Raw genomic sequence first — 26,585 nt, forward strand, 5'->3', positions numbered from 1 at the left:
TATTTGGTCATGTGTTTAATTTGGTTAGATGTTCATAAATGATTGAAAAAAGAAAAAAGAAGCCTAATAGGCATGCAGAAATGCATTCAAATGCTTTAATTTATTCTACCATGTTCCCAGGTACGATATAGCTAATCAGATCAGAGAGAAATGTAAACATTACGTGAAGAAAGGAACAAAATGATAAGATATCAGGCACCCCGTAGCACTCCTCATTCCTTGTATCCCTTCTTATCGCCTATTTTGTATGCAATTTAGATGGTTTAGGGCGAGTGTCATGCAAAATGCCTTGGTTGTTATAAAAACTAAAAGGAATATTTTCAAATGGGTCTTCTTTCTTTAAAGAGATTATTGACAGGCCTATAGGGTGAAACAATTGACCAAACATTTATTGAATTAAATGTTAGTATCAAATAATCATCTTTCTTAAATGTGCTGTATTATCAGATAGCTTGAGAAAAAAAATACAATTTTCTAACCTTATTTAACCTTCATTTGTCTAATCTAAAGTAATCACTTATACTGTACATTGTGATTGCCGTTAGTTGCTGTCAGTACAGCCTGCGCCATTAGCAACACTGACTGGCATCCCTATTTTTGGCATGTCGATATAGGTAAAGGTTTTCAAAAACATGGAAATGTACATTTAATAAATCAAGTTTAAAAAAATAACAACTAAATAGTCCATCTACAAGCTCACACCCCATCTCTTGTGCTTCTTTCGTGTAACGAAATCGCCAAAGGAGGCCTACAGTGTATCATTCATGATCATTGTGACGTGCCTGGTAGGAATAGGGAGATGATAATGTTGGTGGGATTGCATGAGGGGGCAGAAGAGAGCATACAGTAATAAATCAGGGATGGATGATGTTATTTATGCAGGGACATGATCTGATATAAATATTATATACACAAATGTATTGTTCTGAAATAACATGGCTTGTGTGGAAGCAGGTACATTTAGTTTAATCCATCAAAATATATCCACCTACATGTAGTGAATGTAAATCAAACCCAGAAAGAAATGAACATGCTACACAACTATATCGCACTGTAAAATCTCCTGTTATTCTGAGTGCCAAAATTGGCCCACATGGAAGGGTCCACTTTCACACTCAAGTGTTAGTTTACTGAGGATTTTTAAGTGACAATTTTAAACAAATGTGTGTAGTTTCCAAATGCAAAAAAACCCTGATAATCACACAAAAATACTGATGACATTAGACTGTATAGCCTCTATGCCAACACACCTAACTGATCGTTAAATTATCTTTAAGACCCCAAATAAGTAACCTGAAATATAATAGAATACGTGAATATTTTTTGCTTCACATGCACTGTATATTTATAAATGGACATTTAGACTTCAATTGTTGATGTCATTGTGGAAAGAATATACATATCTCAAGTTTATATTTGCTACACAATCACGGTGAGGTATGGCTTATAAGATGCCATTTTTATTTATCTAAATTGTTACAGATGGCAATTTCATTTTCAAATGGCACTTTTGCTAATACCCATCATAAAAAGTCAAGGTTAAAAACAAATCAAAAACAATATCTTGTATATTATGTTTTATTCACAATAATTTCAGAAGCATATACAAGGATTAGAGGACAAGTAAAACCCATTAATGAGCAGCATAAATAATGTAAAGTTAAGTTTTAAACACAAAAGAAACGAAAAACGGATAGAATGTAATTCCAATTAATTCCAATTTCCATATTCTCCCACTCTGCCCAGTAATCTATGAAAAAAAAAACAGATGATCAAAACACAAGATGTCTATTTGTAACTGTTTACTTCATATCTTGAAGATTCCTCCAAAGGCTGGTTTTAAGTTTGAATGATTAATGACAGAAAGGCCTAATGAATGAGCTCAATCATAATAGTCTGTTCTCAATGGACCATTAGCCTATATATGGCATTTTAATGTATATCCATTCCTACCATGCAGCCAAGCCTATCCAAATGATATCCGTGTAGATCCTTTTGGAGAATAATTTCCCTGTTCCCTCGCCCTCGCCCATGCAGAGAAACACAGAGTCCAGTCTCCGTGTGGAGACTGGAGAGAGATCTTTGTGGCGCACTAACACACAAAAGGACAGCTATAAAAATGGAAAATAATATACTTTCCTTTGGCGTCTACTTGGACGCCAAAGGAATGTTATAATATAGACAATGTATTTATTTATTATAGTCCATGTATATTTGCACTATTTAAAGTTTCCTGATTTCCATATAGTGCCCCAGCCCATGGCCCTTTGCTAGAGAAGAGAATGTCCTCTAGGCTCGTGACCTAACAGGGTGGAAAGGAATGTGTGAGCTGCTGTGCACTGCAGTGCACGGGACGTCGGGGAACAAGAAAAACAGGCCTCTGGCGCTCTGACTGGGAGGAACAACCAGTTTGTTCTGTAAAGGCAGCTCTCTCGGCCACATGATTCGGTTCTCGAACTTGCCAATTGTGGCATTTTAGCGTTTAAACTGAACACAAAAGAACCTAATACTCCATTTAGAAATGTCAAACAAAACAAAACACAATAATAAGATTCTATGGCACGGTGGTTATGTAACATGATCCTCCATACAAGACAAACAAAATGGAATACCTGATAATGAATGGAATCAATGGATAGTGTCCTACTAGGGGGGCACAGACCTTTACGTGCGTCAATAATCACAACTCACTCTCACCCTGCTTAATTTCCCTGTCTTCTGCTTTGCCCTTTACCCACCACTGACTGGATTACATGATCTTCTATTGTAGCCTATTTGATGCGTCCTCTGAAATAGGCTGGTTTGAAAACGCGAACCACGCTCTTCTTTGCAGGGAAGGGAATATGGAAACTCTAAAGATTTCTCGGAAGCACCACGGGTCCCCCTCCAGAATCTTGAGAGAAATAACGGCATCGCTTCTTGCGAAACGTTCTCCGTTGACCTTATATGGCTGTGTGTGTCAGTGTGTGTGAGTGGGGGAGGTGCGTGCTTGTTCATGCTCGCCTCACTCTGGTCGTCTGATTTATGGGCTGCTATCTAACTATATCTCGCCGAAAAATAGCCAATCTGCAAGCTCACAGTGCGCCGCGAGCGCGACGCTTTGTGAGCTTGTGGATCGGCACTCGGCACCGTTGCACGACGGAATATACTGAGCAGCACCCATGGCAACCGTCCAGTATTATCAGGTTACTGTTGCTGCCAAAGACCAGTCTGGACTAGATGTGAGAGGTCTGAGCTGCCGTTTTGTAACCAGGCGACGGTCGGGGACTTGAATGGCGCTTGTGCAATGCTGCGTTTTCTGGCACACACACGTTGTGGATTGTAATTATATTAGGCTTTAAAAATCCTACACTCATTCAGATTTAAAACAAATTATGGTCTTCGTTGTTTGTGCTTTTATAGGCTACTACTACTGATAAGTAAAACTGAGAACTACTGAGAACGACCTCCCCTTCGAATGTTCGAGCAGCCTCACCCAGTTATGGCGCAGCAACATTTACAGCACACAGTTCTCTCTCCTTTGTCTGTGAAGAAGCCATTTTGAATCTGAGAACAGCAGAGAAGTCTTTAAAACAAATGCAGGCTTGAAACCAAAAGGTCTTTTTCTCTTCTTTTTTTTTTTTTTTTACAAAGGAAGGCAGTGAATTACACAAGATATTTCTGCCCATAAGATTTTAGAGCTCCTTTTAGATTCTTTGTTGGACTGCATGTTTTGAATAACTGTAAGTCTCTTATTACAATACACATGAATAAAATGTTTGTACTCATACTATTAGTTTACAGTCATTGTTGGCTGTGTGTAACACTTAAATGAGATGACCACGATTACCTTCTCTGAGAACATACTTACATAATACTTACAGAAACACTCAAGAATGAATTACCTTTCAAAACAACCCTTCCAATGTAGTGTTGTGTAGGCTCACATTCTTGAAATGGACGAGGAAAACTGGACTGCTGCAATCCTGTCTCCAAGAAAAGAGATTGTGTGCAGCATATTGCCCACACAGATGATGCTTGAAGGTGTGCTGCAATTTCGTTGGTTAAGAGGCAATGCCTACCATTGATTAAAAAAAACTTCCAAAGAACTATAGCTGTCAAGCTAATGGATTTCCTTCTTTTCAGGAGATGTATCCCATCCTTTCTTAGTGCCATTAATAGAAGATCCGAAGATGGAACTGAAAACATTCCTTCCTCCCCTGCATTTAGGCCTGTTAAATACAGTTCAACAAAATGCTAAGGTAAATATTTTCATCAATTTTGGCTCCCTCTGTTTCCTCTAAGAGTTACTTACTAGATCAGTTTTAAGCAGCTGCAGACACTGGAAAGACTGCCTGTCTGCCTAGAATTTCTCAAGAAAGTGAAATGTACCCTGAAGGGAAGGTCAGGCAACATTACTCAAATGTTAGGTTCTTTACTGACAAAGAGCCAATTAACACCTGATAATTATTTAAGCAGTCTCAATCAACACTCATGTACAACTTCAGACAGAGTAGCCTAATTTTAACTGTATTCAGGGTGTTAACATGACATTTTTAAGTTATAAGTCAATTCAAAGGGCTTATGGTGAATCTACAGCAAGTTTTCAGACAACACCATGAAACTATTTAGAAAAAGGGCATAGTTGTCCTGGCCTGCAGTCTGTCATTTGAGGAGCAATGGTATACTATAGCTACACAATGTGGAATGGATAATCTTATACCAGCATGCCAGTGCACATTTTGAAGAGAGCTGGTTGATATAGATAGGCCTACCATTGTTCCATGTGATCAATCTGATAAACACTTTTAATAACAGTAACTGCATGCCCCATATATACACAACTCAACATTGTTAAATTATAAAAGAATTGAACTTACTCATTGCTAATCATATCCTATAAGGCCATACAGTGCAATGCCAACAATATGCCATTACACATTGAGTTTCACTGTTTCTCTCAATTCACCTCCAAATCTATAAGCTGTTTATTCACATATGGTTTTTTTTTTTACTTTACTTTAGAAACATAAATTCTATGGGTGTGCCATGACCCAGTTAAGACAAAGATGGATTCCAGGCAGAGGAAAAAAGGTTCAAAATGTCAAAGGGGTTATCCAGTATTTTATCTTCCTTCTTCTCAATCCTTTAAAGGAGGAATCATAGTTTTATCATAGTCCATGAGAGATGAGGAAAGCAAGTATAAGATCCCTTTTGGAACAAAGGAAACCCATATAGGCCATTGAGTCCTGTTTTAGGAAAATGGCTGCCGAGAGCGTTCAGCCCCCTCTCACTGCTCTCTGTTGAAGGATTCCTGAGCCGTGCCTCTAATAGCAGAATGCTGAAATGGTGCCTCGTTCTGATTGGCCGCCGGAGCTGAGCTGTTAACCAGCCAATTGCCCGAGCACTGCAAAATATCAAGCAGTGTTGTGTTGTTTGCCATACTATCCACAAAGGCTTATTGATAACCCCCCGCACGATAATATTTATACAGTATTGGTAAAACAATAAAATAAATGAAAAATAAATGTTCTAATAAGGTAATAATAGGCAGGCCGGATTAGTTTGTAGCCTATAATATCATCTTGGAGCCAATATTGGCTTGCCAAAAAAGAAACGACTTAACGTAACGAGGTGTTCGATAGCCTAGGGATACATTTTTATGGAAATCAACTGATGTTTGAAATGATTCCAAATGGTATTCCTGTGTTAGCTTCCCCAGACGTTTCACATTCAGTACGTCCATATCACCATCTCGGCAGCAGCAGAGTCATAATAGTAAAACAGAAACGAGACTATAATGTTTTCGGATCCCCCAAAACACACAGGCCTATAGGCACATATCGTTTTATTAGCGTTAGAACCGGTTTAGAAATTATTGCCCCTTCTGTCCGTCTTGTTTGCCATTTGGGTAAATGCAATCAGTAGATTCAACACAAACACCAATTCCATGTCCGGGCCAAACAGTTATTTATTAATATACATTAACATGACGTGGTTGCGTGAATATAACTAATACAATCATTTAACAACGTTGTCATTTTATTCAACCCGACGTCAATTTTAAATGTCATTAAGATTCGGAAAGAACTTTGTAACGAAAGTGCGAATGTCACAGGAGGAGGGCAAGCTCAGCGGTGTATTGTGGGAGAGACAGAAGCTCCAGACTAGAGGCACACAATATGTGTTGGCTCTCGCTAAAAAAAGGAGGCAGTATTCTTTAAGCTAAATCATGTAATGTAATGAGCGAAAGGAAAACGATTTTGTTTTTTCAAAAATAAAAACGCATTCGATCGGACAAATCATGTCCAAGCCAGGGGAACGAAACAGGTTGAACGAGGACCATGGCAGAAAGCAGACTTCAAGTAAGCTTGTTCTTTTTCTTTCTGTAGCCTAATGTCTGTTTCGGTAACTGGGATACGCTAGCCCCCATTTCAGTGTTAGTATGCCAGCCTATGGGACCCTGTAAGCAAAGTGTAATCAGCTGTAATGTTTGCTACCTTATTATTAGGTAATTAGTGGCTCTGTGTTTCCCTCATGGTAGCTTTCTAACGTTGGCTCTCTCGTTCCAGGTTTGTCGAACGGCATGGACAGCCATCCCGTTGGCACTTCGGGGGAGAAGCGAAATCACCACTGGAGAAGTTACAAGTTGATTATTGACCCGGCATTGAGGACGGGGTCGCACAAACTGTATCGCTACGATGGACAGACTTTCAGCATGCCCGTGAGTGGATCGTTTACATCCGCCTTTGATGCGGCGAAATGCTACAATCGTAACGGAGTAAACCGACCTCCATGATGGGTTACAATAATGTTGCCCAGATTGTTATTGCTTTGGCGACTGTGCTTCTGGTGCTGCATCTTGCAATGCACAATCGTGACAAATCTGTCGGTTACTGGGGGACCCAGCTTAGTTGATATTCTGTCAGTAGCGCCCCTCAACTTTGCAACAAGTTATTGTCGCCCGCTTCCATGGAACTAAACATTGTCTCCCCCTACAGAATCCTGGGATTCCGCCCGTGGATGTCCGAGACCCGAGAATCGGTCGTCTCTGGACGAAATACAAGGAGACGGATCTGCCTGTTCCGAAGTTTAAGGTATAGCAAATATGGCAAAGCACTTTGACTTTGGACTTGAAAGAAACTACCATGTTTTTTTTGTTTTTTTTTCTCCTGAAGTTTTGGTGCGGGGGGCTGTCAAATGCGAGGTAGTCAGACACACCCCCTCCGGTGTGCACATTTAGTTTGATTGTTTATGACCTATGACATTAAATTATTGCAGCGTAGATTATAAACTACTCATCGAGTGCATAACCTTATTTTACTTAGAACTTGTTTATTTCGAATGCTTTAACGGCGCCCTAAGGTTGGAAGTTTGGAACTGTATACAGGACAGGCGTACATTCGGACAACGTTGCTGCACAATGATGCACCGTTACATTTCTTTAAAAATTGAACCATCACTATACTTCTAACTTGTATCCCCCTTTTCTTTTTTAGATCGATGACTGCTACATCGGCCCCGTGCCTCCCAAGGAGGTGACATTTGCGAGGCTGAACGACAACATCAGAGAAGGGTTTTTGAACGACATGTGCAAAAAATTCGGAGAAATAGAAGAAGTGGAGATCTTGTACAACCCGAAGAACAAAAAGCACCTGGGAATAGCCAAAGTTGTTTTTGAGAACGTCAAAGCCGCTAAGGATGCTGTCCGGACGCTTCACAACACGTCTGTCATGGGGAACATTATCCACGTGGAGCTTGACCCTAAAGGTAAACAACTTTTCAGTTGCCTAAATGATGACTTATTCATATTTTTTGCACAATTATTAATAGTATTTTTGGCCTGGGGTAAAATATTCACATTTATACATTATGTTATTGAAATTATTCGTAGTGCTGTGGTCACGTGTCGTGTATAGGCTACACATTTACGTCCGTTGCTTGGTAACGTTGGATCATTGAATTTCATTGAGTTGAGCTGCCTGGACTTCTCCCACGAGCCGAAGGTGCTGTGTATGACATTTCAGATTTATATCGAAATATACAACTTAACTTTATGTTGGGCTTTATTTTTGGTCTAGCTATTATTTATTTATTTATTGAGAGAATGACAGCATTTAATGTCATGCTGTCAATCAATGAATTTAGTGAGTCAGTGAGTGAGACAAAAACATTGGCTTGCCTTGCATGATCGTGTGTGTGTGTGTGTGTGTGTTTGTGTGTGTGTGTGTGTGAATTATTAATATTCCTAATTATACTTATAGCATTCTATTAAATCACTGAGGTGTGGACATGTCCTTTTAGCCTGACCAGAGAACTAATCTGTGCTTGTGACAGACACTATGATTGTTTATTAAAATGTTGTTAAAGAGACAGTTTCACTTTCTGTCAATTTTACACAAGTGCAGTTCATAAACGATGGTGGTGTATTTGATACAATTTATTCAAGATTAAATGAAATTAGCAGCATTTATCTCATTCAGAGATAAATGCTATGAGATAGAAAATGCTATGCACAAACTGCTTTAGTTTGCTTACGTAATATTGCTAATGTTGAATGTGTGTATGATTTAGGCTCGTCAGAAATTTTCAGTGGCACCGAAGAGCCGACTTTAGCACGGACGTCCCCCCCCCCCCCCCCGAACCTCAAATGAACCGACTTTTATTCTGCTATGAATCGCGCCTTACTGTGTCAAAGATTATATTTGGTCATTTTGTCCCTAAACCCACTCTGCACCTTTTTGTTTCCCATTAAGGTGAGAAGCGCCTAAGGTACTTCCAGCGCCTTATGAATGGCAGTTTCACCCCATGGACACTTCCTCTTGGTGGGGAGGAGTCTAGAGAGGTTTCCCCTCGTAGCCTAGCAGAAGCCCTACTGGTAAGCGTTTCACTAACAGAACAAAAAAGACAAAACATGAAAGAACTGACAAAGAGTTTTGTTAGTTCAGGCAGGGTACTAACCCTAATGTAATCTTTGTTAACCAGGTCCCTCAGGGGTCTGTACTAGTACCTGGTCCCCTCCTTATTCCCTCTACACCAAACCTCTTTGCCAAAAATAGCCCATCTGCAAGCTTACAACTTCTGACAGCTTGCCTTGTAGATCTGCTATTTCTGCAGAATGTTCAAAGAATATTTGGCTATTATGATGCCCAGAATAGAGATGCTAGGGTTCGTTACTTAAAACTCACACTTTCTGTTGGTCTGAATAGTGAATGGATTCAGACGATGCTGTAGTTATAGTTATTGAATGATGTTCTTGGAATCAATGAATGGAGAAATTGCCAATTTAAGCATCTCTAATCCACTTAATCAGTACAGCAGGTGGTAAAAGAGACTGATGAAGGAATGTAGTCAGCCCCTTGACTGGGAAGGGGAGCAGCACATACTACACGTACTGCAGGCTGGAGCATTGTGGCATGTGGTCCAATCAGCACAGAGTTACAAGGATACTTATTCTCCTACAACATTTATTAATTTATTATTGCCAGTTGCATTATTTATTTTGTATGCATTCTAATATAGGGGTTAAAACGAGAGATATATTTCATTGCTGTGCTGGCATGCTAGATGCTTTCTTGTGTGTTAAATATACATTTCCTTCAACGCAGCACGTCCCCTAACAGTGTTATTTCATGTCCACTCAGGCCTGTGAGCCTAGTATCCGTAGGCTGTCTGAGAGCAGTGCGTCAGCTGTGGGAGGAACAGTGACCCCCAACAGCGCCAGCACCCCTGTGTCCTTGGACACGGCTTACTCCAGCCTAAGGCAGGAATCTACGCCTCAGTCCCAAGGAACACCCCATAGTACCCCACGCCAGACGGGTACACCCTTCTCTCAAGATTCCAATTATTCCAGCAGGCAGACCACTCCTGCGTACCAGGCCAACCGAGCCGAAGGTTCGGCGGCCTACAAGTCGTCCCGCAGACACGACAGCAAGTTCCAGGATGCTTACAACCGCAGACCGGAGAGGCAACAGTACCGGAATACAAACTATCGAAGTACAGCCACTGAGCAAGTTGGCTTCAAACAGCAACTTGCTCCATCTGAACCACCACCATCCACCTCCTCATTTGCTTACACGCCACCTCCCCCTGCTGCTGCAGCCAACTTTAAGTCAGCCTTCTCTCCCTTTCCGTCTCCCATGCCACCTGCATTCCCTCCTTCAGAGCCCCCCTTCCCTCATCCCGTCCAGCGGGAAACTGAGTACCTCAGACCCCCCCAACCACCTGCTGCCACTGACTTTATGTCGGTCAAGGAGAGGCCAGAAACCCCACCAATCCCCGAACCACCTCCAGAGCCTGTCCACCAGCCAACCACGCCCCCCCCTCCTCAAACGCCGGAGCACTGTCCTTCGCCTGGCACCCCCACGATGGATTCAGAGCGAAATAGCCTGGACTCCCGCATTGAGATGCTCCTCAAAGAAAAAAGGACAAAGCTGCTGCCCTTCCTGGCTGAGCGCGACTCAGACACTGAAGTGCGAATGGAGGGAAGTCCCATATCCTCCTCATCCTCTCAGCTGTCCCCGATCCCACCTTACACAGGGGGGTCTCATGGTGGTCAGCATAACTCTCGTCCCTCTAGTACAGGCCTGGAGGACATTAGTCCAACCCCACTGCCAGACTCGGATGATGATGAGCCAATCCCTGGAACAGCCTCCTTGGTCAAGAGGGTCAGCCCTCCTGTCCATGAGAAGACGAACACCAATGACCTCAAAGATGGCTGTTTAGGAAACCATACGCCACCTGAAATGGACACGGTAAGACATAACAATAATTAGAATTGATAACAATTTATGTAGTGCTTTTCTGTCCACTCAAAGTTGCTTTACAAAACAGCAACAAAATATAAACATTATTAGGAAAAACTAGTTAAATGGTTTTAAGTTATAGAAGTAAAGGGGGGAGTATAAAAGGGGGGATTGGGTAGGCATGCAATGCGAGTCTGAAAAGGTGGGTTTTGTGTGTGGTTTTAAACGTGGCGTGTGTGGGGGCATCTTTGACGTGAGCTGGGAGTAAGATCCTAGAGGGAGCGGGCTGCCACCGAGAAGGCCCTGTCACCCCTGGTTAATGAGTTGACCCGGGGATGTCCAGGAGTTTGGCATTACCAGACCTGAGACTGAGAGAGAGAGAGAGAGAGAGGGAGGAGGCGTGGCGTTGGAGGAGTTCTGAGAGGTAACGGGGAGCCTGGTTGTTGAGAGGGCCTTGTAGGTGGTGATTAGTAACACAATGCATGTTTTTGTCCCTAGTTAGTAGTTTACCTAATACCTGAAATAGTTCCGTCCATTACGAATAGGGTCATTGCACACAAGTGATATATGTGACATTTTTAAATAATGAGCAGACTATGATGTTCTCACCTATATCCCATAACACATAACCAATACCCAGAAGGTGCAAGAAGCATGATTTGGCTTTATTGGGAGATAGAAGTAGGAAGCTTTCCCTTTTCTTTAAGCCTTGTAGAGAACATTTTGGTTTCAATGCATGTCAAACAGTTGCTGAACTGAGAGCAAAAGATTTAAGGATTCTTTTCCTAACTTAACAGAGAGTGTTTTGTTTATTTGGGGGAACAAACTGTAGGCTAATGCGAAGAAAAATATATCTTGAAATTGTGTCGCAACCTTCCCCTTAGTTGGTTGTACTTTTATCATCCTCTTTTACACTTTGTTCTTGGCTGAGAAGGTCTGAAAAAGTAGTCCGAAATATCATAATATTCATAGGAAAACAGGCTATGGCATGTGTATAAAATGGGAAAAGGTCTTGTTAGTTTATGTAAAACAATATACCCAATTTATTTATTTAATGAATGCTGAGTCTTAGATTACATTATTGTTCATAGCCAAGGCCTGAATAAATGCATGAACCTTCATTAAAAGAAAATGTGATTGCATGTTCGTTTATAGTACAGTAGTAACTGGCCTATAACCTCATTGTATTTCTACACCTTGTGCTGTCCTCCAAAAGGAGTAATCAGAGCCGTTCTGCTGTTGGGGAATAGAACACTTTCATTTCCTCTTTCTAACACTCGCAACTGGAGGGAAACGGTGGCTGGCTGAGTGTGGGCCCCATTCAGCAATACACTTCCTGGTTTTTCTGAGCCCGACAGTCAGGATTGGCCACAGTGCCTCGTGTCTCACATTTCATTTTTTATCACAAAGCAAACATTGCAAACTGGTCATTTGGGTAAAGATGCCACTCCCAATGCTTAGTTGACTGTGTGGTTTCATTTAATTACGAGTTGTTTCAGAAATTATTCTATAATTAATACAAGTGGAAGATAAGTAATTATTTTTAGCATGTTTTAAAAATATGTATTTTGTGTGTTTCTAGATTGGCAATATCTGCTTTGAAAAGCACTACATAAATTGCATGTATTATGCAAGTATTATTTAGTAGTTAAATGCTCATATATTTAAAGATGCTGTAAATTATATTTTCAAGGGCTTTTTTTGTTGAAAGGTTAAAGCTCAGGCCACTCGGTGGCTAACCTCACCTCACCAGGCTTTCCACCGCCTCGGAGGAAAGCCTGGTCTCTGTTTCAAAAGTCCGTATGATCCGGGCTGGGGCCGGATGATGTGGTTACGTCATGTTGTAGTATTGTTTTGTAGTCGCCAGACAGGATGAACAGGCGGCGACAACTTCCTTTTCCCTTTCAATAAAAGCTCTCGCTTACGAGAGCTTTTATTGCTTTTAATCAAACAGGAAGCAACAAACAGCTTCCTGTTTGTTGTAGGCAAACCATTGCCTACAACATGACGTAACCATATCATCCGGCTCCAGCCCGGATCATATACCGAAATGAAATGGTGCCCAGGCTACTCGGTGGCGCAGTGGTAAAGTCCCTGCCCACCACCATGGAGGTTGTGGGTTCGAATCTGGCGTCTCGAATCTGCATCTGGCGTCTATGCAAACATATTTGCCCCATGTTCGGGGGAGGGAATTTGGGTGGGGGAGGGTGATATTGATCATTGCACCATACTCCTATACGGGCTGGGGTGGCACCAAGGGGCCAGCTATGCACTCCAATGTTGAAGCGCTTACCTAGTGGTAAGAGGAAGGACTGCAGGCGGACCCGTGGATTCTTGACAAGGAAACCCCGTGCAACCGAGCGCCCAATGTAAAGCCCAGGTGCACTCTGGGTGCACTTCCGCATTTGGACACCAAAATTTGGTGTCCAAATGCGGAAGTGAAATGCTGAATCAGCGAAATAGACTGTACTTCCGGCAGCCTTCCGGGTGCTTCAAAACGCCACTGAGCAACTTCCACTGACATGAATAGCGGAGGGGGCGGAGCTTCGCGCTAGTTTAGTCTCTATCCTTTTAATACTCTATGGGTGGCACGTGTCAGCAGCGAGTGTTGGGTGGGACGAAAGGCCGCACATCCTCACGGTGGGGGCTCCGAGTCCTCCCTGGCAGGTGAGCCAGTACGATATAACAGCAGTGACGACACAGAAATGTGTTTAAGGGGGCGAATTAAATGGGAGCGACTAAAATGGGGAGAAATAAAGTGGTAAAAAAGAATTGATTACTCTTGATGGTAATATTGCTATAAAGTGTTCTGTAACAGATGGTCTCCCCATCTCTTCTATCTTTAACGACAAAATATATTTTTTGGTGGGTCAGCAATTTAATCCAATCAGAACTGAGATGGGGAAGACAAGACATCTGTTATTGAACAAAGACTATTGCAATGATTACTATGGGAATATAGTTCTATAGTACACACACATGGAAGACGAAGGTGAGGACGAAAATTCATCATACATCAGAATGAGATGATGTATGATAAGAGTGCCCCTCACTTCACACGGGTGTGATTATATATCTTTTTACATACATATAATCAATTTTGTGAATCAGCTGTGATGTTAGATGATGTCAAAAACATGGGCATTTGTTATTGAATATATTTACACCCTATATACTTTGTTGACCGGGGTGCCTCAGGGTTCTATACTTGGACCCTCTTTTTGTTTTCCTTCTACACTGAATCCTTTTGCTGAAAATAGCCAATCTACAAGCTCTTAATGTGTTGTGATTCAAGCTTGTAGATCTGCCATTTCGGCCAGAGTCATCTTATTTAAAATGGCCAAATGTTCGTCTATTATTAAATGCCAAGAAGACAGAGACACTACGATTCATGTGGTTAAATTCTCTAAAAGGTTAATTGAGCAGGCTGTAATGTGAAGGTTAGAATTGAAGGCAGTTTGTGGGTTTATATGTGGTTTATAATGATGGCGTGGATGAAGATGTATTTTCTTTTATATTGTTAGAATGAAGTATAAGAGAAAACCTTAAACTAGATTAGAAAGATGTTGTAGCGCATTATATCATACAAAATCAAGCTAAATGTGTCATCTCCTACATAGGGCCATCAATCATCCGGGGAAGACATGGAAATCTCTGACGATGAGATGCCTGGAACACCAATCGCCGGTGGAGACAAGAGCATCGTGGTGAACTCTGCAGTGTCCCCCCATCAGACCATTCCTATGCATCCCCAAGGGTTCCCCCATCTTTCCCATCAGACTGGGTATGCTATTCCACACCCTCACATGCCCTCACACCACCTGGGTGGTCCACATGGGGTTCCCCACCATATGCTGACTCACATGGGCCCCTATGCTCCCAGCATGATGCCCACCATGGTGCAGATGGAGCTGATGAACTATCTTCCACAGTGGGGCAGCGTTCACATGTCCTTCCAGATGCAGACCCAGATGCTGAGTCGCATTGCTCAGACCAGGGGTCCCTATCCGTACCCACACTTCATGGGTGCTGCGGGTGCGGCGGGCGCTTTCGGGGGACCCTTCCAACCCCTTTCCATGGGTGATATCCAATCCAATTCTGCAGGGGACCCAGCACAACAGTGGCCACATCCCAGCATACCAAAATTCAACCCTGCTGTTCCTCCTCCTGGATACGAAGATAAAAAGGAAGACCCCCACAAGGCCACAGTAGATGGAGTACTGATGGTCATTGTCAAGGAGCTCAAGGCCATCATGAAGAGGGACCTCAACCGCAAAATGGTGGAGGTGGTGGCTTTCAGAGCTTTTGATGACTGGTGGGACAAGAAGGAACGCTCGGCCAAGGTGAGTTGTGCATTTATCTGTGCAGTTTCATCACAGGGTTCCTCATTGTTTCTGGTTATACATGAGCTTTGGGGATTCTGTGTTACTATAACATTGAGTTAAAAAGCTGGAAAAGAATAAAAATAATTCATATGTTATTATACACGGTATAATCATTAGTTACTGTAAGAAAGCAGTGGTGCCTTTTTGTGGCCCATTGTAAAAGTTTGGCCTGATGGTGTCGCTAGGGGAAAGGTCATGGTGTCACTACAAAGCAAATTCCATGGTAATCTGGCTATTAATATTTTGTGATATGCTGGCCACAGACAAACAAACAGATGGGGTGGAAACAGCCTCCTTGACACTTGGTAGAGGTAACAATGACATGACTAAAAGACTTAACAAATCTGTTTTTGAATGATTCTTTTTTTTGAGGGGCGCTAGGCGTGTGTGTTTGTGTGTGTGTGTGTCTGTGTGTGTGTGTGTGTGTGTGTGTGTGTGTGTGTGTGTGTGTGTGAGTGTGCGTGCGTGCGTGCGTGCGTGCGTGCCATGGAAATGATTTGATTGGCTGAGCATGGAATGTGATGTATGATGATAAGACTAAGAGTGCCCCTCACTTCACACAAGTGTGATTTCTTTGAGGTCCAGCTTTTGGTGTGTGTAACCCAAATTTTGTGCTAACACAAACTTGACAATGAATGGACAATTTTGAGTGTTTGTGTAAACACAAACATTAAAGATGAAGGTGAGGACGCAAATTCTGATTGGCCGGAATGAGATGATGTATGATGATGTGCGATGATAAGAGCGCCCCTCACTTCACACGGGTGTGATTTTTCTGTTCTTTTTATCAAGGTAACACTTGCCTTCACATGATATTAAGTTAGTAAGTTGGTTTGATGATTACAGGAATTATCACAGTAACAACAATAGTGCACACTCTATGAACTTTAATCCTGTTTTGTGGCTCAAATTGAATAAACCTTGTGGAGAGGCCTACTGGCAGTGAGCGCAATGGATTCTGCGTTGACCTGTTCAACGGTTTGTGTGACATTAGCGCCTAGTTGGTTTTCGTTACTTTAGTTGGCTGGCTATGACATTGAGGGTTATTATGCCCCAATACTGGGAGAAATGATCTTGTTGGCTTCTCTCTCTGTCTCCCCTTAATTATATCAACAATATTATTTTCTCTTGATTATGTCACTTGTGACTTAGCGTTACACAGCCTTGCATTCTTTCGTGTCAAGGTAATTGACACACTTTAATGTTCATCCAGGCATCCCTTACTCCAGTGAAAGCTGGAGAGGGAAAGGAAGAGGAGAGGCCTAAACCGAAAGAGACCATAGCTTCCAGTCTGCTGGAAAACTGGAACAAGGGAGAGGGACTTGGTTATGAGGGGATGGGCCTGGGCATTTCCCTGCGAGGAGCCATCCGCTTGCCCTCCTTTAAGGTAATCCCTGAGATTAATTTATACATCAGCAAACATACTGTATAATGCGGAATACAACTGTCGCACCTTGGTCACCTTGATTAGAAGTTGGTGTAACTAACTCTCATTTTGTCTTTAGGTGAAAAGGAAGCCTGAGGCTATAGCTGCCGGGGACAACAAGCGAGCCCGGCCTTCAACTCCTGTGGATGACGAGTTGGAGGATGAAGGTAACCCTCAGTCTACAGAGTATACAGCTGGAACTCAACAGAGCAGCAAAAACCTGTTTCATAGTGTTAGGCCTATTCAACCTCACATTTTGTCTTAAAGGAGAATTCCATGCTTGAAGGCTTTCTTACCTTTCTTTGTAGTTGTTACGTCCCCACCAAAGAGGTCCAGGTGTTTTTTTGTGTGCAAAAACTCCTAATTTGGCTATTTCCCCTACCATAAGCCCTCAATGAATTGCATTGAATTGAATGGGGCTATGGGGTGTTGTGCTAATTCGCTTATTACCATCAAAATAAGTAGTAAAGTGTGCCGCTTGGGATATTATTTACGAATTATGAAGAGAGGATATATAAAAAACATTGAGCGATGGAAATAAGCAAATTAACACCCCATAACCCCATTCAATGCAATTCATTTAGGGCTTATGGTAGGGGAAATAGCCAATAAGGAGCTTTTGCACAAAATAACATGCTTTGGTGCTTTGCTTTGGTGGGGACGTAACAACTACAAATAAAGGTGAGAAAGCCTCCTAGCATGGAATTCTCCTTTAAGGCTGGAGGATGATAAATGTGCCATGTGCGCAAGTCAATAATCCTGAAGGTACTGGCATATAACATTTGTAATGGTTATATAATTCTCACGATTAATTTTATTTAGAGCGGGATCGAGACCAAACTGAGCTCCCATCAGATGAATCCAAAATGGATGGTGAGGGCCTGGCTGCAAAACGACGACAATCGCGGCCTCTGGACAGCGAGGGGGAGGAAGAAGTGGAAACGTCTGGGAAGGAAGAGTCGCTGTCTGATAGGGAGGAGGAACCACATGCAACCGCAGCCTCTGAGAGGGTGTTGTTGGAGAAGGTGAGCTATCCTCCATTACTTGCTGGCTTGTTTATTTGTGTATTTAGAAGATGTGTGTTATGGTCCATCAGCCGGTAACATTTTTGGTGACCACAGATTCCTTCTCAAATGACGCCGATCTCATCTACTCGTCCAAATGTGCCCTTCTACAAAAGTTATCACAAATTGCAAAAGAAGGAAGTCAACTAAAATGTTGAGAAATAAATGCACTCTTAAAGGAATATTCACCCCAAATCAACGTTAGTTAGTTTTTTGATTCTTCATTCACCATCAAGGAATGCAACACAAAGAAAATACTTGATGAATTCAAGAAAATATGGGATCCTGGAACACAGCTATTCTCTCAAACATTCGTTTTTAAAACGCGTCATGCACAAGCGAGGTGCACAGCGTATTCTTGTGAACTAAAACCCAGACAATTGGATAATACCTAGAGCTTTGTGACCCTAATTTATTTTTTAACATTTTCAATTCAACACAAACATTCATCCAGAAACACAAGTATTTTTAGATTCTTCATTCATCATGGAGGATTGCAAAATTTGCAACACAAACACAAATTCTCCATAAATGCAATGCTTCAGGTGAGTAACTGAATGTATTCCTCTAAACAACTTAACAATAATTTGACTTAGAATCTAAGTAAAATTATTATGTGTATCATAAGTATACCATACGTATACCACTTGAATATAGGGTTCAAGTGCTTTCCTTGTCATTATATTGAATGCATTATTTGTAACATATTTGGACAGTGTACTCTAGAATTTCTTCTCTAGAATTAATGGTTTGCTTGTCTCTTTAGCAGAGTGGGGAAGAAGAAGATGATGAAGATGAACATGAGAGAGAGTCATCCAGCGAAAGTGAATCGTCTGATTCTTCTGATGATGGTACGGACTGCCTCTCATAATAAGTGGGCATTTGTTGTGTATATAATGCCTCTGCCCTGTAACCTAGCATTTTGTTTCTAAATTCTGACAGAAGTTGAGAGTTCATCATCTTCCAAAGCCTCCTCGGACTCGTCAGCAGAGAGTAGTGGCGAGTACGAGACGAGCTCGGAGGAGGAGGTCGAGGAGGTCGAGGATGAGGAGAGGGAAGAGATGGCAGTGGATGTGGAGGACGAGGTTAAAGGTGTCAAAAGTGTTCGAACATCTTCATCGTCGTCTTCATCTTCGTCTTCATCTTCTGATGAGGAGGTGGAGACGGAGGCAGAGGCCAAGCCACCCAGCACACCGCCAGGACCAGGACCTACCCCAGAGGACGAGGGACCCGTGCAGAAGCCCAAAAGCAGAGCTCATAGCCCCAGTGACGAAGTAGTGGATCGTGGGCGTAGCAGTGTGGATGACTCACGACCTCCATCTCCTAAAGGTTTGAGGCCTTTCCTTATGCTTTATTCTGTGGTGTTCATGTAAAATGTAAAAGATGTAGTGACAAGCAGCTTTTCTTTACTTAAGTACTCGTGCTATAAATCATATTTTGCTTGTCTTTCAGTTGAAGAGCCAGACAGTGTAGTGAAGACTGGGGCTCAGTCGGTTGTTAAAAGCCTCCAACAACCCTCTCAAACCAGCTCCTTGGTTGAGAATGACCAGGATAAACATGCAAAGAGTAAAATGGAGCCCGAGGAGGTTTCCTGCACTGTTGGAAGAGGTACCAAGTCCCATTTAGAGATCGCTGCACCTATCCCCAAATCCCTTCCTGCTCCTTTCCTGCACCTCCCTCTCCCGCCTCGCCCTGGTATAGAAGGCCACTCCCTCCTTCAACTGCCACCCGGCTCCCTGCCTGACCTCCCCCTGCGGCCTAGGCTGCCCACAGATGAGGACATCCCCCGCACCCCTGGTAGAGACCTGATGGAACGAGCCCGAGGTCTGGGCAAGTCCCAGAGTAGTACTGATATCGTACCTGTTACCCCGGGCAGCGATGCCCCGCTAACGGGAAACAGCCTTTTGCTTGGATCCCCACACATCCCTGGTAGCCCCTTTTCCTATCCTGCCCAATCTCCAGTCTTAGGCGCTGGTGTCCCCCGCACCCCAGGCAGAGACCTAACGTTCACGCCAATCTTCCCTGACCCTACAGGACTGGCCATTCACAGGAAACCTTCTTCTGAGGGCCTGGACGACAGGCCAGTCTTCAAGGAGCCCCACGTGAGCACCCTACCGAACCAGGTCCAGTCATCTAGCACAGAAGACCTCACTGCTCTCCCATCCATAGATATCCCAGTGCAACCTGACACCACCCCACCCAAGAGAAAGCCTGGCCGGCCCAAGAACAAAAAGATGCCGGCGGTCCCTCCACCTGTTGAGTCTTTGGATTCCCTCTCAGAGGGTATGTCGGATACCCCCGTCCTCTTACCCCACGATCATGATGCCCGTCTCAGAGATGTGCCCGAAGACGTGATGGATACCAAATCCCCTGACATCCCAAGCCACCCCAACCTGGACTTCCGGGAAGCTGCGATCGAGGCTCAGACCGTCCTGCCCCCGGATGATGGCTTCATGCCCTATGAAGAAGCAGCACCTGTTGTAGTTAAGCCTCCTAGGAGGGTACGGCGATGTTGGGAGCAGCTGCTACTGGCCAGCCTTTCCCCCGTTACGACACCCCCCGGCCCCATCTGTACCCCACGCTCAGACTTTGAGGAGATGACCATCCTGTACGATATCTGGAATGATGGTATCGACGAAGAGGACATCCGCCTGCTACAGATCACCTATGACAAAATGCTTCAGCAGGACAATGTTGTGAATGACTGGCTCAACGACACGCTGTGGGTCAGCCACCCTCATATCCTTTACTGCTTTAGCCTCAACATGAAAGTGCACCACTACATTGTTTGCATGGGTTACTCTTTTAACTTGTTTTCCACATAACTGCACGTTAGTGCCCTCTGTTGGCGGTGATTGGTAATGCTAACAAATGTATCCCAGTATTGGGAATGGAATTTCAGATAGTGAGAAGGAAGTGAGGTCATCTATACTATTTAGCTGTAATGTTTTTTCCCAAAGCTTGCTGTCCTGGGCTTTCCTTAACTCCCTTGCACCAACCAGTATACCTTTGATAAAGAGAAGGAGGCGAGACGATGGCATGAGGGACCATATGACTGGCTGTGCACGGAGTGAGGGATACTATAAGATTGACAAGAAGGACAAAATCAAATACCTTGAGAGCACACGGGTAGAGGGGTCAGAAGAACCACCCATGGACACCCAGGTGAGCAATGAATTACAAAGTGTGGCGCAAGCATTATGTAGACACACACACACACACACACACACACACACACACACACACACACACACACACACACACACACACACCAGAAACCAGGAACAGCACTTAAGCTAAAGAATTGCATACCTACCCATCCTTTAGCTATCAATAGCTAAAGGATAGGCAGTCCACACCCTTATTAGACTCTGTAGAATTTTACTAAATCCTGTTCTTTTTTTCTCCTGAAAAACCTATGTCTCTATGTCAGTGGTGCTCAAACTATTTCATGTGAAGGACCCCCAGAATTATCTGTATTTGGCCGCCGACCCAGGGACCACCCCCAGAAGCAAATATTTGAGTTAAAAACTTATGAAATAACATATATTCAAAGATTTGCACACATTTTCAAGAGCTTTAAAAAAATACCAGATCTGCAAGCTCGTATGTGCTTGTAGATATTTTTCAACAGCTACAGTTTAAAATAATTGTTAAAGTGGTTAAAAGCTGTAAGGTGACACAGACGTGGCCTCAGGTCTAAATGGGCTAAAGGGTCAATAGTTACTTTAGCCTGTCTTCAATTCAGTTTCTTTCTGTTCAGGGCATGAGTATTCCTGCACAAGTGCATGTATCTGATCATATACATATCATAATGCATGTTCTTTCTGTTCAGGGCATGAGTATTCCTGCACAAGTGCATGTATCTGCGAGAGCTGGCTCCGAGCGACGGTCAGAACAACGGCGCCTACTGTCCTCTTTCGCTTGTGACAGTGATCTCCTTAAATTCAACCAGTTGAAGGTAAACAAATAACAGGCACAGTACACAAATCAACCACGTTCCCTTCAAATTCAGTGTGGAGTTTTTCTTATATTTGTGGTTTTCCTTCCACCTTCCACTCCCCAGTTCCGTAAGAAGAAGATCAGATTCTGCAGATCGCACATCCACGACTGGGGTCTGTTCGCTATGGAGCCAATTGCTGCTGATGAAATGGTGATCGAATACGTGGGTCAGAACATCAGACAGGTGAGAAATTGATTGACAGAATTTGACACAATAGTGATCAAAATGATCAGTCAAACTGAGCACAATGATGCCATACAAAAGGTAAAGTAACCAAAACTGAATACTGATACCATAGGGGCAAACAGTGATTCACTATTGCTCCATGGCTCCCTCTTGTGGCAAACTGTGGAATATACAATCCAAAATTCTGTATATTACTAAGACAAGCACACTTAACAACAATATTCTTTGTCCAGGTGATTGCGGACATGCGGGAGAAGCGCTACGAGGAGGAAGGCATCGGGAGCAGCTACATGTTCCGTGTCGACCATGACACTATCATCGATGCCACCAAGTGTGGCAACTTCGCCCGCTTCATCAACCACAGCTGCAATGTAAGACCGTCACAAATTGTTTCCTTGAAAGCTTTATTCATTGTAATGATGAGCTTAATCCAATTGATGATTAGATTTTCTTGTCCCCACACACAAAGCATACACACACACACACACACACACACACACACACACACACACACACACACACACACACACACACACACACACACATTCTATGGAGCCCCTTGTTGTGATGGTGTAACACACTGTAGTTACAGTAAATATAATTTAGTATCACTCCGCTAGCATTTGTTACGATCTAATACTAGAGTTAATGTCAGCATCCATACGTTTGAGTACTAAACACGACTTTACCGGGATCAATGATAGTGTCTTTCCCTGCTAAACACATTGGAATTTTCTTTTTATGTTTGAAAAAGAAAATGTCCCCAAAATAAGGGTTAATGGGGTATCTCACTACAAACTTCTAATACATTTATTTTTGTCTTAGCCCAACTGCTATGCCAAGGTGATCACGGTGGAATCCCAAAAGAAGATTGTGATCTACTCCAAACAACCCATTTATGTCAATGAGGAGATCACGTATGACTATAAGTTCCCCATTGAGGACGAGAAGATCCCCTGTTTATGTGGGGCAGAGAACTGTAGGGGAACGTTGAATTAGTGTTGGCATCCAGTCAAGGCGAGTATTATCTTCTAGAAATGGAAAGCACTGTCCCCAAACATCCCTAGTACTCACAAGAAGACCCAGATGTTCCATGCCAAAAACCCAGAAGAGGAAGAACTGAAGACGCAGGGTTCTGGGAAAAACATGTAAGTCATCTGGATACAATGCAGCTACCTGTATGGAACACATATTTACTCAAGATTGTTTACGATTTCTGGTGCTCTTAAAATGAGAAAGCATTTTTTTTTTCTCATTTCTCCTTTTTTTTTCTTTTTCTTTTTTTTTCCTTTTTACAACTTTCAACACAACACTTAGTGCGGCACTTCTTTCATCTTGAGTCATATTTCAGCATTGTTCCCTCCATCTTGGTTTGTACAGTTTTACTTAATTGTACTCCTTATAAGCTTTATGTAGACCACATATCCCTAAACCCACACTTTGCATTACACACACACACACACACACACAAACACACACACACACACACACACACACACACACACACACACACACACACACACACACACACACACACATAGCTGCTTATTCATAAACGTGCGACGCACAAGTCCCCACTGGGAAAATGCTTTACTCTCTGTGGGAGATGGCATGATTACCGCAACGCGCACACTCACACCATATAATGCAAACTATACTGTCTTCATCCAGCAGTACAGGCGGCCAACTGGGGTGACGGTGTAGAGAAGCTGGTCCAGGGCTGGCCAGTGCATCAGTACTGTATGGTGTTGAGGACCTGGTCCAGTGTATCAATACTATATCCATATCGTCACACAAGACTACATCTTGTCTGGGTTGGATATCGTTCTATCATTTCCCAAAGAATTTCAAATATTAAATGAGTGATTTAACTGCTTCTGGTTTTAATCACTAATTTCATATTTTAAATTCTTTGGGAAATGTTCAAAACAATAGCTAAAATAGCCAATCTACAAGGTCACAATGTATTGCTTGCATCGCTTGCTTGTAGATCTGCTATTTAAAAATATATATATGATCACAATACAATATTGAAGTATTTGGTAAAAAAAAGAAAAAAGAATGATCGTGATATTTGAATTTGTCAATATGGCACAGCCCTAACTTGACCTGAAACCGAGCTTTCTTGCTCTTACCCATTTTCTTGAAATACATAAAACGGAGATGTAAGCAACAAAATGGTTAATTCATCAAATCTGTAATAATGTCCAATCTAACTTGCTTTCACCAGCCAGTAACGTGGATCATGCTGCTTGATAGTTTATGCAAAGTTAAGGATTTGGTTGCAAAGATTTGCAAAATGGTATTAATGATATTCCAGTGTTTCCACTCTTAAAATATTAACTTTCTTCTAAGACACTATACTTGTGTGTGCCAGTGTGATCGAGAATGTTTGTTTATTTCTGTAATGTTCCTGAATGAGACATAATGTAACAGTATATCTTTGTGCGTAATAATGTCAGTATACTGCCCTCTGTAGTTCCTGGTGGGAAGTGCATTTGAAGATGCAGTTGTATCTATTTCCAATCGGTGCACATTTTGTCTATCTATATTGTTTTGTTCGATGGGCAACAGCATGGTAGAAGAATACATAATAATGTATTTGTCAATGTGCCATATGAATGTGAAGACTATTCAGCAAATCTGAATAGACGGAGGGCATGTCTGAGAAGTGACACTTGCGGTTGTGTGAACATGCACGCACAAACAAGTGCTGCCTATCTTTAGCCACATGGCAGTAGTGCAGAATGATGCTCAATTTTAATTTATACTTAATTATGCTTAATCTATACCGAAAACAGTTGATCACGACGCGCTGTGAGCTTGCAGATCTGCTGTTTCCGTGCAAAGAAGTATAAATCTGCCTTCAGTGAATTATGAGCAAAGCTATATTTTGTCGCGTGACCATGTCACTCGCCGAAAATATATTCTGCGAGCGACACTGTCGTATGACGAATCATTAATTGGGCTTAAAGTATTGTTCTGTTATGTGTCGGGGATGATGGTTTATTTGTTTGCTCTCACCCCATAGTGCTTCCTCCTGCACTGTAATAAGTAGGACCCTTAAGGCTAATTTTGTTTTAAAATTCATCCACAACCCTTTTTGTCGTTTCGACAAAAATGACGCATTAAATGCATCATTTGTTTGGAGTGACGGGTCAAAAGGGTTGTGCGAGGAATGCATTAGCCATAATGCTACCAGTGTTCTATCTATGACGCAAAGTGTTTCTACAACCTCTCAGACCTCCTAGTTATAGCTAACATACTCAAGAGCGTCACGCTTTAATTTGTTCTAACAATTTTGTTTAAGAAGTTTAATATTCTTTGTGTTTGATGCACTAGAGGCCTGTGCTTCTGCTTCATGCCTTTTCTAGCCAATCAGTTTTCCTAAGACCAAGTAAAGCCTGATTTATACTGGGTCGTAAAACGGCGTCCATTGCCCAAATAGCCAATCTACAATGCAACGTGTTGAGCTTACTGATCTGCTATTTCTGGTGTTGGACAGCGTCACCCAACTGAGTATAAATCAGGCTTTAGTCGTTGCTTTCTCGTTCAGTTGGATTGATTATAGAGACTTTTTCTCACCTGTGATGTTTATATTGTACATGATCAGTTGTACAGACGCAATGCTTTTTTATATACATCTTCACAAGGAGTACTTTGGATGATGCATTTCTATTTCTTTTCATTTTTTTTCTTTTTAGATAAAAGACTGAGTATTTAAAATATTTTCAGGGATCTGTAAAAGGAATCTTCAAAGTTAAACAAGGGTTGAAGGGTTGTTTATTTAAAGAAAGGTCCACGTGTACAAAAGAAAACGTCTCCACCTCCCTTTGAAAGATTGTTTCTTGTAGAAACGTCTTCATTTTCTGTCCATTTCCAAAATGTAAATAGTTCCAACTGTGAATACTATATATATATTTTTGTTTCTGGGATTTGCTACAGAAATACAGCTCATTGAGATCAATGTAAAATGGGTGGTAAGCATTGAGCTGGTGGCAGTAATTTCAGCTTGTGTCAAGCTTTTTTTTATGTTGTAAATTCTATGAAAAATTGTTTGCAGTGTGGAGAAAAAAACGGTGCGTAATCGGCATGGGAAGGGGATGGAATCATCTGCCTTCTTCTCATGTCTATTTATTTGACAACAGATGTATGAAAAGAAATACATGAAAAATAAAGGCAATTTAGCATACAATGACAAACCACCAATTTGTTAATTAAAACAAAAATAATTGCTTTTGGTGCTTGTACTAGTATATTTTGATGCCAATACTTTTGTACTTTTACTCAAGTGCATTTTGAAGGATTTGGTTTCAGTATGCCATCTTCCCGTCAGAATTTGTAGCCGCGCTAACCATGATACTGACCACAATGCTAACATGATACTGACCACTATCCTGACCATGATACTGACCATGATGCCAACATGATACTGTCCATGATGCCAACATGATACTGACCACGATGCCAACGTGATAGGGCAGAAAACGACATAGGGCAGCATCATCAGTAGCCTGCCCTATGTCGTTTTCCAAAACGGAATATTTCAACGCTTGATATAACCACTTAACAAAGATCCGAAAAGAGACCTACACAGTTCGATTTGGCGTGCTCCAAATAGTGATGAAAATCATGCTTTTCGACGACATACTATAGAGTGTCAGGGTCCATTTGGTTACTTTTGTACACTGACTTAAATTTACAGTGAGGATTTTACCGAGTAGGGACAGTGATGGTGAAATCCATGCTAATGTCTATGGATTAAACATTGCATCGAGATTAAACAGATTTAAATAT

At 42.2% G+C, this 26,585-nt stretch overlaps 1 protein-coding gene across 8 annotated transcripts; it reads left to right on the forward strand.

The window, feature by feature from the left end:
- The first annotated feature begins 1,575 nt into the window (after positions 1-1,575).
- Positions 1,576-26,022, forward strand: setd1ba (SET domain containing 1B, histone lysine methyltransferase a). 8 transcript variants are annotated; one of them, XM_080756359.1, is made up of 20 exons: positions 1,576-3,722; positions 3,911-4,023; positions 4,126-4,241; positions 6,552-6,703; positions 6,981-7,076; positions 7,479-7,749; positions 8,736-8,857; positions 9,624-10,733; positions 14,345-15,067; positions 16,323-16,496; positions 16,615-16,702; positions 17,358-17,560; positions 18,366-18,450; positions 18,542-18,928; positions 19,052-20,337; positions 20,594-20,764; positions 21,435-21,560; positions 21,666-21,785; positions 22,022-22,159; positions 22,614-26,022. In XM_080756359.1, exons 4-20 carry the CDS (start codon positions 6,566-6,568, stop codon positions 22,785-22,787), a joined length of 5,412 nt encoding a protein of 1,803 aa, XP_080612485.1. In that variant the 5' UTR covers positions 1,576-3,722; positions 3,911-4,023; positions 4,126-4,241; positions 6,552-6,565; the 3' UTR covers positions 22,788-26,022. The 8 variants fall into 8 exon arrangements, with proteins under 8 accessions (XP_080612485.1, XP_080612483.1, XP_080612484.1 ...); XM_080756357.1 differs by having other exon boundaries at positions 1,576-4,023; XM_080756358.1 differs by having other exon boundaries at positions 3,911-4,241.
- Positions 26,023-26,585: the final 563 nt, after the last annotated feature.

This window comes from Protomyctophum bolini, assembly GCF_963924005.1.
Source record: "Protomyctophum bolini genome assembly, chromosome: 22".
Taxonomy (NCBI): domain Eukaryota; kingdom Metazoa; phylum Chordata; class Actinopteri; order Myctophiformes; family Myctophidae; genus Protomyctophum; species Protomyctophum bolini.

What these genes read in the sequence shown, in the direction of transcription:
- setd1ba (XM_080756352.1), top strand. Translation starts at nt 6,284, where the DNA reads ATGTCCAAGCCAGGGGAACGAAACAGGTTGAACGAGGACCATGGCAGA. An exon ending in TCCGCTTGCCCTCCTTTAAG is followed by an intron (nt 16,497 to 16,614) that starts GTAATCCCTGAG and finishes TTTTGTCTTTAG; the next exon opens with GTGAAAAGGAAGCCTGAGGC. An exon ending in AGAGGGTGTTGTTGGAGAAG is followed by an intron (nt 17,561 to 18,365) that starts GTGAGCTATCCT and finishes TTGTCTCTTTAG; the next exon opens with CAGAGTGGGGAAGAAGAAGA.